General features: G+C 45.4%; 1 protein-coding gene across 5 annotated transcripts in view; it reads right to left on the reverse strand.

The window, feature by feature from the left end:
- Positions 1-617: 617 nt before the first annotated feature.
- The window catches only part of PIP5K1A (phosphatidylinositol-4-phosphate 5-kinase type 1 alpha), a 38,689-nt gene continuing 22,757 nt past the window's right edge, over positions 618-16,549 (reverse strand). For 2 of the 5 annotated variants that reach the window (XM_036118698.2, XM_036118700.2), the window contains 11 exons: positions 16,127-16,244; positions 15,808-15,960; positions 14,377-14,676; positions 10,118-10,323; positions 9,253-9,336; positions 8,381-8,429; positions 8,088-8,172; positions 6,867-7,013; positions 6,537-6,666; positions 2,560-2,608; positions 618-2,275 (listed from right to left, as the gene is read on the reverse strand). In XM_036118698.2, the coding sequence (XP_035974591.1) occupies positions 2,273-2,275; positions 2,560-2,608; positions 6,537-6,666; positions 6,867-7,013; positions 8,088-8,172; positions 8,381-8,429; positions 9,253-9,336; positions 10,118-10,323; positions 14,377-14,676; positions 15,808-15,960; positions 16,127-16,244 (1,324 nt within the window). In that variant the 3' untranslated portion in view covers positions 618-2,272. The remainder of the gene's footprint in view (positions 2,276-2,559; positions 2,609-6,536; positions 6,667-6,866; positions 7,014-8,087; positions 8,173-8,380; positions 8,430-9,252; positions 9,337-10,117; positions 10,324-14,376; positions 14,677-15,807; positions 15,961-16,126; positions 16,245-16,549) is intronic. The other 3 variants (XM_078072454.1, XM_078072453.1, XM_078072455.1) reach the window with 3 other exon arrangements.

A 16,549-nucleotide genomic window follows, 5' to 3' on the forward strand; every position in this document is an offset into this window, starting at 1 on the left:
GCATAAATATTTGTAGAATGATCTTAACAAGATAAGGAATAGTGCTGTGGAAAGAACACTAGTTAACTTGCTTCTCTCCAAACTTCCCTACCCACATACCTTAGAACAAGCACCCCCTCTTTGGACTAGTTTCCTATCACAGTAAAAAAGCCTAACTAATAACTAAGCTCCACCTCACAGAAGAGGAAAACAGAATTGAGGGAAGCAGTCTCTGTGGTCTTCTAAGTGACACCTTAGCACCAGGTCAGGGGAAGGAAAGAGGGAATCCAAAGGCCAAATGATCTCAGGCTTGCTTTGTCCCTCCTCCTCTCCTCCTAAACTTGAGGAAGACTTTGAGCTTTGGATTCCCAGATCCGTCAAAGTAGGTTGCCACTTAGGCAACAGACCTACAGTAATTGTCTTTATATTCATTCATGGCTTTTCCTTGTCAAGTTGAAGTTGTTCAAGTGGAGAGGTGCCTGGAAGGTAGGGAATGAAGCCAGCACCGGCCTGCACCAGACTGAAGGCAGCTGGCGAGGACTCATTTGCTCAGGGCACCGCAAACAACACTGAGCCCGAGCTGAGGCAGGAGGGTGGAGCAGATGGTGTATGAAAAAGAATTAGGAAGAAACAAGAGGTCTAAATAACTGATGAAAGTTTAATACATTAAAACCAGATATTTATCACTTTTATATTGCATTTGCCATTGCTGAACAATACAAAGTGGAGGCAAATAGTGACACTTCATAAAAATGTTGATTCCCCCCCATTCCCTTCCCTAAGACCCAGCCTCCCTCAAATATTCCCTCCCACTCCCTACAGAACTCTGTCCTGAATAAAACACTTAAATACATCATAAATAGTAAATTATGAAAAAAAAATAGCAAGACTTGTTTCTTTCCTTCTTGTAAAAAAGAACATGGCAGCAAAGACAGGCAGCCAGAAACTGGCTGGGGGTGTCTAATATAGACAGTTACTTGGGGGACGGGCTAACCTACTATCAAGGTCAGGCGGGATGGAGACGGGACAGTATTCAACAATCTGCCTGAGATGCCTCCTTAGTCCCCAGACAGAAGGAGGATCAGGTGGGGAACCGCAACTCTTGGGAGACGGGGGACAGACGGATTACACAGCTCCCATTTCTGAGTTCTCTGCATGAGAGGGAGCAGGGCATGTGGCACAGCAATGACCTCACCTAGGCAAGAATCTGCTGGCTCCCCGTGCGTCTAAGCGAATATTCTCTAGCCTCATAGATACAGATTGCCTGTTAAACGGACACAGGTGTCCCCTCTGCACCTCAGCTCCTCCTTCCAACGCTGTCAGAAAAGGTGGGAAGAGCAAGGAAGAAACCTCCCTTTGAGAAGGATCCAAATTCATTTGATTAAGTCTTCATATTTAGAAAAACAAGCAGAATACATTTCCAATTGCAAAACAGTAATAATTGTGATGGCCTGGCAGTAAGCAGGATCTCGCCTAGCAAGGGCTCTGATCTTCTGGTCCCATGACTGCTCTACTGTTTCAACAAAAGGGGTAAAGATTACCCCATGTCCCGCTCTCTCCATTCCTTCAGCCTTAAGAAATTCATCAAGAGAGGAGTTAAAGAGGAGCTGTTCCTGGCAAAGCAGTTCCATAGTTCCATTTCTCAAACACCAGGGGGCTCTTCTGAGGGAACCTCACAAACAGGCATCTCTCCCGACACTGATGCAGTTTTGATCTGACACTGTCTGGCTTCAAACTGTGTGCTGTGTGCTAGTTTTTCTTTTCCTTTTTTTAAGGAAAAAAAAGGAAGATGGGAGTTGGCTTAACACCCTGACTCCCCAAAACCTTTACAAAGATTACAAGGGTCTTCTTCCAGAGAAAGCGCGAAGGTGGAGATAATGTGCCAGCCAGTCTGTCCTGAGGAAGTTAAGAGTCCAGCTCCCGGTGAAAGGTAGGTGAAGAGGAAGAAAACCACCAAGTCCAGCAACCCCACTTCCAGCAGGAAGAATGGGGGCTTGAAAACAATTCCGTTGTGGAAGCCAAGGCTGGCCATTTGAAAAGTCATGCCCCCTAACTCAGAAGTGGAGAAGATACTGCTGTCCTCAACTGTCCAAGGCACCAATGCCCATTCGTCAGGAAGGGGAAGGAGAAGAGGTTCTTCTTCAGAAAGGAGACCGAGAGCTCCCCTCGCCTCCATTATACTCCTTTTGTGATGACCACGAAGAAGAAAACTCAGCATTGCTGGGGCAAGGGCTGGCTTCTTGGGATCACCAAGCTGGTAGAATCTTGTTCCAGGTCTTCCGAGTTTTTCTGCTCACTGGAAAGGGAAAGAGAAAGGGTGTAAAGTTAAGGATGTGGAGTATGAAATGAGGAGGCAGGAATGGAATTCAAGTTTATTTCAGCCTGACTGGCAGTTAAGTTTTCTTCTACTTCATCCTCTGCTTCCAAGTACAAGGTCCCCACAAAATTTAAAAAGGCAAGATTAAAAGGGCACCCAGTCCCTCTAACCTTGCAAATTAACTCCCTGTTCCACTCCATCAGTGATCCTCTTTATACTCTTCAAATAAAAGCATTCACCTCCCCCACATCCCAGACACTCACATGGGTGAACTCTGACTCTGCAACTTCAGGCTTTTCCAAGAGGGTTGAACTAACAGGAGAAAAAAAAAATGGAGGCAGAGAGAAGAATTAGAAGATAAAGAAGAGAAAGGACAATCCTCTCAAGTCAGATATCGTACTGCTTCTCCATATTTCACTTCAGGATCAACTTAGGATTCAGAAAGAAGAGGCTGGGGCGCCTGGGTGGCTCAGTCGTTAAGCGTCTGCCTTCAGCTCAGGTCATGATCTCAGGGTCCTGGGCCCCGCATCGGGATCCCTGCTCTGCGGGAGGCCTGCTTCTCCCTCTCCCACTCCCCAGGCTTGTGTTCCCTCTCTCGCTGTCTCTGTCAGAAAGAAGAGGCTAAGAAACTACCAGACTTAGAAGCATGTTGTTTTAATTAATAGTTAATTTAATCAACTATTTAGCTTCTTGAGTACTACAAAAATATTTCCTAATACCCTCCCCTTCTGTCCTCAATTCCCAGGTGTGGTAGGCACTCAGTGATCACTGCTGCCTGATATTTGTGCCATTGTGTAATTCTCTCCTCTTGAATGCGGTCTGGATTTAATGACTCTCTTCCAGAGGACAGAATGCAGGCCAGGTGATGGAACATCAATTCTGAGATTAGGTTACAAAAAGACCCTATCTAGGGGTGCCTGGGTGGCTGAGACGGTTAAGCATCCGCCTTCAGCTCAGGTCATTATCCCAGGGTCCTGGGATCGAGCCCCACATCGGGCTCCCTGCTCAGCAGGAAGCCTGCTGCTCCCTCTCCTACTCCCCCTGCTTGTGCTCCCTCTCTCTCTCTGTCTCTCTATGTCAAATAAATAAAATTTAAAAAAAAAAATCTTTAAAAAAAAAAAAAAGACCCTACCTAGCTTCTTCTTGGGCTCAAGCTCTCTCTCTAACTGTTTGCTCTGAGGGAAGCTAGCTGCCACATGGAGAAAGCATGTGACAAGTAAATGACGGAGGACCACTGGCCAACAGCCTGCAAGGAACCGAATTTTGCCAACAACCACATAAGTGAGCTTGGAAGTCGATCCTCCCCCGGGGTGAGCCTCCAGATGAGACTACTTCCCTGACTAACAGCTTCACTGTAACCTCCTGAGAGACCCTGAGCCAGCGGCACCCAGCTAAGTCACTCCTAGATATTTAAGCTACATAAAATCTGAGATAATAAATGTTTGTAGTTTTTAGCTGCCACGCTGGGGGTAATTTGTTATACAATAATATAAATTTTTGTACCTGGAAGTAAAGTGCTACTGAACTTTTTAAAAAACTAAAAAGTGGGGGGCGCCTGGGTGGCTCAGTTGGTTAAGCGACTGCCTTCGGCTCAGGTCATGATCCTGGAGTCCCGGGATTGAGTCCTGCATCGGGCTCCCTGCTCAGCGGGGAGTCTGCTTCTCCCTCTGACCCTCCCCCCTCTCATGTGCTCTCTCCCTCTCTCATTCTCTCTCTCAAATAAATAAAATCTTTAAAAAGTAATAATAATAAAAAATTAAAAATAAAAATAAATAAAAAACTGAAAAGTGGAAGTGGCTTTGGAAGAGGGAAGTGGGCTTTAAGCAGCATTTTAGTGAAAGTTTAAAAGTGCCATGAATATACTGTAGAATTTAGACTTGAATGAGGGAGTTGCCAGTGTGGGCTCAAAGGCAAGTGAGAAAAATCTTACGGGAAACTGAAGGAAAGGGGATCCCTGTAATGCAGTGGAACAAAGTTTTGCAACAATGTCATATGCAGTTAAGTGAAAAGCAGAATATGTGTCTAACGAATTGGGTGATCTACCTAAGGAGAATTCTAAACAAAGTGCTAAAGGTGCCACCTGGTTCCTTCTTAATGCTTATAGTAAAATGAGAAGAAAAAAATTAAGGGAAGGACTATTAAATAAAAGGACTTGCCAGGACTTGATGGTTTTGAAAATTCTGAGGCCCTCCAGCAGATAGCAAACAATGCTATAAAATTAAGAAACAGTTTGTGAGCAAGCATAAAACCTGGGCACTGCCAGGAAAATGTGGTCTAGAGACAAAGCCAAGTTATGACTGTAAAATATTTTTTTAAGACTTCCGAAAAATCAAAGTTGGTTCCTTAGAGTACTATTCGATCATACAAAAGGCCATTCAAAAAGATTAATGTCACCCAGATCCTCTCAACTTAACAGGATCTCTAAGAAGCACAGGGCTTAGCGACTGCCTTCGGCTCAGGTCATGGTCCTGGAGTCCCGGGATCGAGTCCCACATCAGGCTCCCTGCTCGGCGGGGAGTCTGCTTCTCCCTCTGACCCTCCTCCCTCTCATGCTCTCTGTCTCTCGTTCTCTCTCTCTCAAATAAATAAATAAAATCTTTAAAAAAAAAAAAAAAAAAGAAGCACAGGGCTTAGGAAGAAGGTATCTGTGGGTGTGGCTTTTGTTGAGGGGACTGAATTCCAGTGAGACTCACGGGAGGCCCACAAAATCTTTGAGGGCATTATAACAGCAGAAACATTCACAGCTTAGACTGAAAGGGACAGACACAGTGCAAAATGAAGAAACCGCTGGACCCCAAAATTGTACTGGCAGGAAGCAGGCTGAGTAAACTACTCAGCTGTAAACACATGCTAGCTTTCATGAAAAAGGAAGACCCAAAAAGCAAAACCACTATTTCAAAGGGTGGAGTCGAGAGTCATGGAGAATTACTCCCAAGCTTTTCCCCTGATCAAAGCAACTCCAACAGTTGCTGGATTTGGGCCTAGCTCTGCACCAGTGACAGCTCTGTGCCTCCCTCACTCTTTCTGCACAGGACTGTGTTCAGTGGTTGGCTACTTACTGCCTCACCACTGCTGGGTGTGTAGGGAGAAAACAGCTCTCTTTAGTTTCACAAGTCCAAAGACAGAGCAACTGTACTCATGGAATAATACCTGGGGAGCTCCTCCAAACCAAGACCTAATTGAGATGACAAAATTCTGGAATTTAAGCTGCTGCTGCAATGGGATGAGACTTTTGAAGACCATGGGAGCAAATGAATGCATTTCGCAGAGAGAGGGGTAGGAATCATTGGGGGCCAGAAGATGGACTGTGAAATAGGTCACTTTTGAGGTGGCTCCCAATGAGTTCTGCATCCTGGTATTCACACCTTTGTGGAATCCCTTCTTTGTGAGTGTGGGCTCGATTTAGTGACTAGAATGCAGTACTGGTGACAGGATGTCAATTCTGAGGTTAGGTCACAAAAAGATTATGAATTCTGCATAGGTGCATGCACTCTCAATTGCTCACTCCGAGGGAAGCCAGTTGCGATGTTTTGAGTTGTCCTAAGGAGAGGCTCATGTGGCAAAGAACCAAGGGAGGCCCCCAGCCAACTGCCAGCAAGGAACTAAGGCCCTCTGTCCAGCAACCCACAAGGAACTGAATCCTGCCAATAAGCATATAAATGAGCTTAGAAGTGAAGCCTCTCAGCTGAACCTTCAGAAGAGATGGGAGGCCCTGGCTAACACCTCAAAAGACCTTGAGCCAGAGGACCCAGCTAAGTTGTACCCACATTCCTGACCCACAGAAACTATGATACGTGTTTGTTATTTTAATCCACTAAGTTTTGGGTTAATTTATTATGATGGAATAGATACTCAACACACCATGTAACAAAATTAAATCACAATCTTTAGAATGGATCCTTTTACAAGATTGACTGTTCATTTTCTTCACTGCCCAGGAATCTTTCCAGGCTTACGAAGTAAGCTGAGAATTCTCACCTAACTCACCAGGAGATAAAACGTTAGCTGGGGCGTATTTTGACTATCAAAATAGTCTGCACACCCCCTAAAGATGCAGAGATGTTGACACACTTCTCCAAATCACTAAAGATGAGCTAAAGGAAAGTAAACCTGGAAAAATCTAGTGAAGAGCAAAAGACAAACAATGATCTCTTGAAAAAAACAAAATTATGGAGGTTCCCAAGGACCTGAAGAGAGAGAGATGAAAAGATTATATGAAGAAAGGGGCCAAGGAACCAACCTTGTAGTTTGCATTTGCAAAGTCTCTCCAACTACAGGTGAGAAATAGGGGTCAGGAATAGTCGAGACCTCACTGATTTTCTCCAAAGGTGGAGTCTGAGGTAAAACATCAGGACGACCGAAGTGGACGCCTGGAAAAAAGAAAAGGGAAGAAAATCAATAAATAAAAAAGAAGACAAAATGGGGTGGGGGAAATACAGGGGGAAAAAATGTAGCAACCTGGCTTTTCCTGAATAGGAACAGGGAGTAGAGATCCTAGGCAGATAAGATAGGGCTCAGAAGGAAGGGAGGGAGTGCCCAATCACATGGGAACCCCAGCCCTGGCGCTGACCTGGCTCCACTTCCGCCTTGGTTGTCACTTGTGCCTTGTGCTCCCCAGAGACCGATGTCTGATAAGTAATGCAGGAGTTGCCGCTGGGGCCTGCTCGCCGAGAGAAAGATGAGCCAGACCGAAACTTTTTGGAAGGAGAGGGCTTCACTTCAAAAGGGAAAGAGAAAGCCTACTTAGCACCCACCTGAGAAACCGTCACCAAGACATAGATACAAATCACTAGCATCCCCAACACAAACCCAAAGGTGCTCTGCAAAGCGGGAAGAAGGACTAATGTCAACAAAGACAGGCTCTACGAACTACTCTTTCAGAGGAGAGGGTGTGCATCTCAGTTCACCTCACTTTGGAAAGCAGAGAACCTAGAGGAAAGCAGACACATACATATCTTGCCCCTGCTACACGCAACCTCCATGGCTTTGCTTCCACCGGATGAGATGTCCTCCATTCCGTCACTCCCTTGTTCTTTAATAGCATCCTCCAGTTCAAGCGGACGAAGAGGACCCTTTCACTCTGCATCCTTGTAGCACTCATGCACACAGCACCGTGATACTTTACACTTGCTTATATGTCACGCTGAAAAGATTTTGAGGGGATTTCCTCACGTTTCTTAAGACTGTCTGGCATGCCTAAGTCCCCTCTGCCGCACCGAGGGGCGATGGAGGCCTATGATGAGGCGGCGGGAAGGAGGAGCTGGAAATTTGCCAGTGGCAGCACCACTGGAAGGCTGGGAAAGAAGAATACTGGCACCTTCCAACCAAGAAAGTTGAGGGAAGAGAGTAAGAACGACTGCTAAGCAGAAATCAGTATATGCTTCTCCAACCCTGTGATCCTAGTCTGAGAAGTCCTTGGCACTGGGGATATGAAGAGAAAACAGAACACTGGTAACATCCTCACCTATCTGTCTGTAAGTCTGGCTCTATCTCAGCCTATGCCATAGGATCCTACTCCCACAATGACACTTTCCTCCCCCCTCCCCCAATCCCACCAATTTCCCAGAAATGCCCCTCACCTCAATGACACACGAAGGGAGAGCCAGGGGAAAAGCAGCAACTCGGAAACCACTGGGACAGACAGAATGACTGACATAAAGACAGGCAGCAGCTCTCACGGGATGTGGGTAGAGCAGAAGAGGTTTTGGCAGTTCCCTGACAGAGGTGTCTTGCCCACCCATCTCCTGGAGTAAGGGAGTCATTGGGGGGTCGTCTGGTAGAAGCCACTTACGGGGTATCTTCTTGAACACTGTGTTGCACATGAAGCGCTGGAACCGTTCAGCATAGAAGCCTGGGCGATGCACCGATACAGTGTCCTGCAGAGCAGAAGAGATGGCTGCAGAGTTAAAGAGGGGGAGGCCCAGCCAGAGGATCACTATTTAGTCCAAGGGCCATTTGCCTCTAGGCTGAGACCCTAGCAGAAGGGTAGAACCCACAAATGAAATAAGAAAGAAAGAAGAAATTGAGGGGGCAAATCAGAACTGAAGGAGGCAGGAGGAGAGCCTCTAGCAAACTGCTACTCACCCCATCGTGTACCAGGGCTTTCCAAGAGTGCTCCAACTTCTTAACAAACCTGCCAAGAAAAATGAGTGTCACATAGTCACAGAATTTTTAATGAATGACAGTTTTCTCTTTTATGAAGTTAAAGAAGCTGGGAAAGCACTCCCTCTATTAAACTGGCTTTCCAAAGAACAGACACAGTAGTGCTCGTTCAGGATGGAGATCAAAGCTATTTCTAGGGAAGTTAATTACCTCCCCCATGGAAAAAAGGAACTTAGTATGTCCCTGGCAAGTCAGGGACAAGAACATTTATCGCAAAAGGAGAAATGATGGGATAGATGCACATGCCTGGAACAGGGGAGTTAAAACTGGATGATAATACTCTGAAACAGTCAACCAAGGACTGTCCAGTCATTAGTAGCTGAAACCTGTTTACAGGGGTAAAACTGGGATCTAGCATTTCCAGCTCCTCCCTATCACTTCACTGCCTCAGTTCCATAGGTTAATAGTTAGCATAGGACACAGTGATCCTCTTGTTTTTCCTCCGAGGAAAAGAGGCACATGTTTCCAGCTGTTTCCCAATGTGGAATATGACTCATCTCCCAGGTTTTTCACAAAGAGCCAGAGAGATGGTGTATTCTACCCTGGTGCTTCTGAGAACTGACTCAGCTCTCCACAGAGGTATACGTTACGTTTGGGAAGGTGGCAGTGTAACGAAGTCAAGGAGACAGGCAAAATCAACGAAATAAACCACCATCTGAAACCCGATGAGGTAAGCAGCTAGAATGCAACTCTGTTCCTGTTTCAGGAAGAGTGACAAACCCATCTAAAGGAGAAATGTGAATGGTTATCCACAACCACTCTGCCCCCTCATTTGGGATCCATATGCTCCTCACCTGTAAGATTGGAGAATGTCAATGATCCCAATATAAAGCAGCAGCCTTTCCCCTTTACTATTGCGGGCAGGGATGCCACCCATACTGTTCCGGAAGACAAGAAGAAAACAGTAAGAAAATCTCTGGCCTAGCACAAGGGTTTCTCCTAACCTTGAGTCAGATCAGGACAGGGAACTGAGACCTAACCGTAACTGTCCCATCTTCCATAAACTGGGGAAGAGTGAAAACCTTCCTCCAACTCCAAGAGCCACTCTGGAGTATGTATTATAACCTCTTTCTCTCCAAGTCTCACTTGCCTGCCTCTCCGACCCCAATTCCACCAAAAAATCTAAAGTCACACTCAGCGACACTGGAAACGCTCAGATAACTCTGAACTTCCTCAGTACTCTCATATTCTAATTCACACCCACTAGGACACTCTTCTTTAGAGTCACAGTAAAGGCTACCTTAAAAATGAAACCACTTACAAGACATTTATGATGCTTCAGTAAATACAATTCCTTGATAGATAGATCCATGATGGTAAGAAAGACTCCTTCCATAAAGCTGCCTATAGTAAATTACTTTTGGTGAAGTTCTAATAGAATATGCAGACGTGTCTAAAACTCTGAATATATTCTTTTTGAAAGATGTTTTAATTTTAAATAGTTCTCCTTCCCAGATGTACTACAGATCCCCAACTTAAGCCCTCTTCCTTTCCTCTTACATTCTTAAGGCGGCTTGTTCTATAGTTCTGTAAGTGTTAATACTGTCAACTTAACTGCTGAATCGGGGCTACTCTGATGCCAGGAGCTGCATCCTTTCCTCAAGAAAAAAAAAATGCCGTGTCTATGCTCTCCTTCCTGGTGCCCCTGAGCCCACTCACTGGTCATCAGTCTCCATGGTGCCACCTCGCCGAGCCTCGCCCTGGATAGATTCCATAGCCGTGGAATAGAGAGCCTTTTGGGGGGCTGGTCTGCGAGTGTCAGCTGAGGATTGTGCTTCACTGCCTAAAGGCTCTCGTTGTGCATGATCTATGTTATGGATCGACATCAAGAGGCTATAGTCCATTATCTTGAAGCTCTGCAGCACCTAATGAAAGGAAAAAAACAAACCATATTCTGAGCCTTGGGAGGTATGAGGATCATTTCAGGATCTCACAGCTTTCCTAATTCAATTATTTTTTAATTTTTATTTATTTTAAGATTTTATTTATTTACTTGACTGAGAGAGACACAGTGATGGAACACAAGCAGGGGAAGTGGGAGAGGGAGAAGCAGGCTTCCCGCTGAGCAGGGAGCCTGATGCGGGGCTCGATCCCAGGACCCTGGGGGATCATGACCTGAGCCAAAGGCGGACGCCTAACGACTGAGCCACCCAGGCGCCCCCTATTTTTATTTTTAAATTTTTTAAAAAGATTTTATTTATTTGAGAGAGAGAGAGCATGGGAGGGGGGAGGGTCAGAGGGAGCAGAATCCCCGCTGAGCAAGGAGCCCAATGCGGGGCTCAATCCTGGGACTCTGGGATCATGGCCTGAACCGAAGGCAGACGCTTAACCGAATGAGCCACCCAGGTGCCCTCATTTTTTTTTATGATTTTATTTTTTTATTTATTTATTTATTTATTTTTTTTTTATTTTTTTATTTTTTTAAAGATTTTATTTATTCATTTGAGAGAGAATGAGATAGAGAGAGAGCATGAGAGGGGGGAGGGTCAGAGGGAGAAGCAGACTCCCTGCCGAGCAGGGAGCCCGATGCGGGACTCGATCCCGGGACTCCAGGATCATGACCTGAGCTGAAGGCAGTCGCTTAACCAACTGAGCCACCCAGGCGCCCTATGATTTTATTTTTTTAAAGATTTATTTGAGAGAGAGACAGAGAGAGGGGCACATAGGGAGGGGGAGGGGCAGAGGGAGAGAAAAACTTTAGCAGACTCCACGCTCAAGGTGGAGCCGATGCAGGGCTCATTCTCACGACCTTGAGATCACAACCTGAGAAAACCAAGAGTCGGATGCTCAACTGACTACGCCACCCAGGGGCCCCTAAAGATTTTATTTTCAAGTAATCCCTAGGGGCAAGTGGGTGGCTCAGTCGGTTGAACGTCTGCCTTTGCCAGGGTCCTGGGATCGAGCCCCACGTCGGGCTCCTTGCTCAACAGGGAGCCTGCTTCTCCCTCTCCTTCCTACTCGAGCTCTCTCGCTATCTCTGTATCTCTCTCAAAATAAATACATAAAATCTTAAAAAAAAATTTTTTTTTTAAATTTCAAGTAATCTCTATATCCAACGTGGGGTTTGAACTCACAACCACAAGATCAAGAGTTGCACATTCCCCCAACTGAGCTACCCAGGTGCCCCAAGATTCAATTATTCTTGACCTCCAGGGTTAACTATAGGCTTATCCTTTGCTCCTCCTACTCCCTGGAGAAGAATGTATTAACCTCCTCTAGTCACTCATTATTTCTATTCACTCAGCTTTCTTCTATTTGAGTAAATACATATTAGGCCACTGCCTAGCCCACAACACCCTCTGTTTGTTTTTTCCTTCTATTTGTGAAAAGAGCATTATGTTCTCAAGGGAACGTGGAATACATATTTGTGCTGTAAAGAATCCACAAGGAACGTCTGGTAAAAGTACATTTCATGATGGAGTATATGTGTTGCAGGACTTTATATGACCAGCTTTGATTCAGTTCAGTATTTACTGAAGCCCTACCACCTGTTGTGCCTGTTTATGGGGATACAAAGATACTCAAGAAAGTTTCTGTTCTCAACAATATTATCATTTAGGAAAGAAAACAAATGTAAAAATAAATCCAATACAGCCTAATACATGCAACAACAGAAGTGCTTACATGATTGATAGTATGGAGGAGGTCAGGAAGTGATATGTAAATAAGTTTATGAAGAATAAATTAGAAAATAAGTCCAAACAAATAAAGGAAGGAATACTCCAACGCCTGGAAGCATGAAACAAACAGCACATTATGTGCAGGGAGGTATAATTTCATACTGCTAAAACAGAAAATGCAAAGGACAGGTGTGGCAGATTACAGAGGCTGATAGAAGCAAAATAATGACAGGCCTGATATATCATATTAAGGAGCCCGGATTCTTTTTTTTTTTGAAGATTTTATTTATTTGACACAGAGGGAGAGAGAGAGAGTGTGCGCACGCGCATGCATGCACACAAGTCGGGGGTAGGGGCAGAACCAGGTTCCCTGCTGAGCAGAGAGCTCGTTGTGGGGCTTGATCCCAGGACTCTGTGATCATGACCTAAGCCAAAGGCAGATGCTTAACCAACTGAACCACCCAGGCACACCAAGGAGCCTGGATTATATCCTATAGTTCTCAACCCCCTTTCCATCCCAGAACAGGGTGCAAAAGGGTATACTCTCACCAGTTCCAGTAGCCCACTTTGGTGATGCAGCTCAACCAAGGGTGTTTTGCTAGGTTGGTGGAGAAAGGGATGAAGAAAGCACAGGAGTGATTCTTATGTATAGTTTCTTAAAACAACTCTCTATTCTACTGTGTCCAGTCCTTTCAACCAAAGGAGCCAAACTAAAATAAGCATTACCCTACAAGTAGATGCAGAGTAAGCAAAGGACAAGGATGGACAATGTTATGGAGTGAGTAGAGGAAGACGATCCTACAATAGCAGTTGAAAAAAAAACAGTAAGAGATGCAAAAAAATCAGTAGGAAAAGGTGTCACAAAATCCAAAAGAAGGTACGTTAAGAAAATGGAAATAGCCAACTTTCAAGCAGCAGAAAATGCAAGGAAGGACTGAGAAATATTCTCTACGTGGCATCCCAGGTGGGCAGTAGGGAGAGTAGTTCAACTGAAGGGGTGAGAGCAAAAGCCATGACAGTGGGTTGAGGCAGGAATAGGAAAAGATAGGGGCGCCTGGGTGGCTCAGTCGTTAAGCGTCTGCCTTTGGCTCAGGTCATGATCCCAGGGTCCTGGGATCCAGCCCTACATCGGGCTCCCTGCTCTGTGGGAAGCCTGCCTCTCCCTCTCCCACTCCCCCTGCTTGTGTTCCCTCTCTCGCTGTCTCTCTCTCTGTCAAATAAATAAAATCTTAAAAAAAAAAAAAAGGAATAGGAGAAGATAAATGAAAAGGAAAAATGGAAGCATTATTACATGGAGACAATGGAAGTAAAAAAAAAGAAATACTCCAGGGGCACCTGGGTGGCTCAGTTGGTTAAGTGTCTGCCTTCGGCTCAGGTCATGATCCCAGGGTCCTGGGAACGAGCCCTGCACTGGGCTCCTTGCTCTGCGGGGAGCCTGCTTCTCCCTCTCCCTCTGCCTGCTGCTCCCCCTGCTAGTGCTCTGTCAAATAAATAAAATCTTAAAAAAAAAAAAAAAAAAGAAAAAATCCTCCTAACCTTAAGATGGAAGAGATGAAAGCTGGCTTGCATGCAGAAAGAAAACAGTTGGTAGAGGCTGAAGCCAGGGGAGGGAAAGGAAGCAAGATGTGAAACAGAACCGTAAAGAAACAGTCCTGAGAAATGACTGACCTGGAATAAGCCACCAAATCGGGCAGAAAGGAGATTAAAGATGGGTAAGTGTAGACATGTTTATAAACTGGGGCTGGGAGCAGGACAAGGGGGTGGTATGGAATAGAAGAGTGAGGTAGTCTGTTGAGAAACAAGGCTGGGGGATTAAAAGTTAGAAAATGGTTTGGAGAGAATGCCAATCATGTGACACCTGTGCTGAGAGGAACAGGAAGTGGACTGGTGAAAAATACTGAGGCTGGACAGCGTCAACCTGTAGAGATGTTGGTAGAATAGACACAGGTGTGTGATTTCCTTCAGCAGCACTCAGCTTCCAAGATATAAATTTGAATCTGGCAGGCAGGACCAAGATCTGAGGAATGATGGTGCTGGTATGAAAATAAGGAAACTGTAGGATCATGAGGCCTAGGAGAAGTAAAGAAAATGAAGCCAGGTGGGGGAGGATAAACGGGATGTAAAAATATAAAGGCTCAGCAATAACCTAATGTAAAAGTTATTTTAAATAAAATCTGGGACATACAGAGCTAAGGAACTGAGTCCCATCTCATACAGATTTGAACCCTAAGAACAATAAGCTGTTTTAGTGGCTGAGATTTTTGGTATCTGAGAGGGAAGGAAATATGATAAACTCACCAAACAGTCACGCTGTAGGGTCTTACATAGAGCATTGTACATGTCAGCATCCAAAAAAAGACCATCTGGAATATCTTGTAAGAAGTCCAGGTCTTTAAAGGTGGGGAGAGGCTTCTCTCGCTCTTTTTGGGAAGCCCGCCGTTTGTAGGTAGAGCCCTTGAGGTCATATTTGATGTGCATCTTGACTGACCGTGGTAAGAGATTGTTCATCACCACAATTCGAATGTTCTTACCACCTGCCTGCACACAGTACAGTCCATAGAATTTAGGCAGCAAAGTTCGAGGATTCTGGTTGAGGTTCTGAGGGCACAAAAGTAAAAAGAAGCAGGAGCGCAAGTCAGTTGATTTTCAGTGAAACTTAAGGGTAAAAGTTGCCACCCACCTTCTTTGTCTGCTATATGGGATTCAGGTACAATCTATCTGCCCATAAGCCCACATAATATTTGTTTACAATTTCCCAATACATCTATCTTCAGTAATCAGATCACACCAAGCTGAGCCACAGACCCTCCAATACAGTAATCAGTCAGGATACTCAATATATGATGGGTATATTCTTTTAGAGAGGTTTAAGAAAAGATCATGTTGAAAAAGTCTTAACTCTAAGCCCTTAGTATAGTATATTCTTGTGGGTGTGATGCAAAGCAAAACTAACTTCTCCAGAAGCTCTGAGAGCCATCAGTCAGAGTAAGATGGAGTAGAGTACTATCAAGAGAAGTAACCAACCTCATTCCCTAGTGTAGGAGGACTAAGAACAGAAAACAAAATTATCACTGAATTTCAACTTGGGGTAGGACAGTCTAAGTCAAATAACACTTAAAATAGGACAGATAGGGGGCTGCCTGGGTGGCTCAGTCATTAAGCGTCTGCCTTCAGCTCAGGTCATGACCCAGAGTCCTGGGATCGAGCCCCACATCGGGTTCCCTGCTCAGTGGGAATCCTGCTTCTCCCTCTCCCACTCCCCCTGCTTGTGTTCCCTCTCTCGCTATGTCTCTGTCAAATAAATAAATAAAATCTTAAAAAAAAAAAAAAAAAGAAGACAGATAACCAAAACCCCTTTTAGCCCCAGAGAGGCAAGAGAGATGGGGCAAAAAGCCCCAAAATGAACTACATCTTTAAGACCTAAGTGCTGACATTGTGTTGACCTGCAGAAGAGAGCCCCCCAGTCTCTTTTTTCTTTTTTAAAGATTTTATTTATTTGAGATGGATAGCGAGAGAGAGCACAAGCTGGGGATGGGGAGAGGGAGAAGCAGGCTCCCCGCTGAGCAGGGAGCCTAACGCAGGACTCGATCCCAGGACCTCTGAGACCATGATCTGAGCTGAAGGCAGACGCTTAACTGACTGAGCCACCCAGGCGCCCCATGAGAGCCCCCCAGCCTTGTCCAGGAGTGGAGTGGGCAGCAGAGGTGACCAGTGCTCCTCTTCCCTCACCATGTAGTATCCTGGAAGCAGCTTCTGCAGAAACTCTGCCTCTTTGTGCTGGACCGTTTTAATGATGAATTCATCGTCGCTGGACACGTAGAAGAGGGAACCGCTAGCCCCAGAGTTGCAGAGTTCAATCAGTGGCTCACTGCAGAGGGAGTACTGAGGCCCAGAAAGAAGAGAGCAAGAAGTTCAGAAATACCAGGGCCTGTCCAACCAGAAATTAAGTACAGATGCAATTCTGTTCTAAAGGAAAATTAGAGCAAGACTGTGAAGAGAGTCTTCTTTTGGGAGGATCCCTCTGATACTGGGGGAACCAGAAGCTTACCAAGTAATCATCAGGCCGGATACCAAATAACTCCCGAAAGTAACGGAAGGCAACAGGTGCATAGGTCTTGAACCGAAAGTCATTGTAGTGATGAGCAGGGGTCAAGTTGCTCCCTTCACTGTGGGGTTAAAATAGAAAAAGCTGTAATTTATCAGTACCTGTCACCCAGGGAGTCCACCCTGGGCAGACACTCAGAGTAACCCAAAGGCAGGTCAGTACATCCCTTCTGAGAGAACCAGAGGGATCAGATGAGTCAGTTACTTAGTGGGACAAAGCCACTACATGGGGATTAAGACATGGCACAGGAGATCACACTACCCCTACCTACTGCACTGAATTGCTTTTTAGGGCTCACTCCACAGGCCGGAGGCTCACGGAAGCATTCAAAGGACAGCATCTGCTCTCCGAATTCTCTATTCCCAT

The sequence above is a fragment of the Halichoerus grypus genome, chromosome 5 (assembly GCF_964656455.1).
Source record: "Halichoerus grypus chromosome 5, mHalGry1.hap1.1, whole genome shotgun sequence".
Lineage (NCBI taxonomy): Eukaryota > Metazoa > Chordata > Mammalia > Carnivora > Phocidae > Halichoerus > Halichoerus grypus.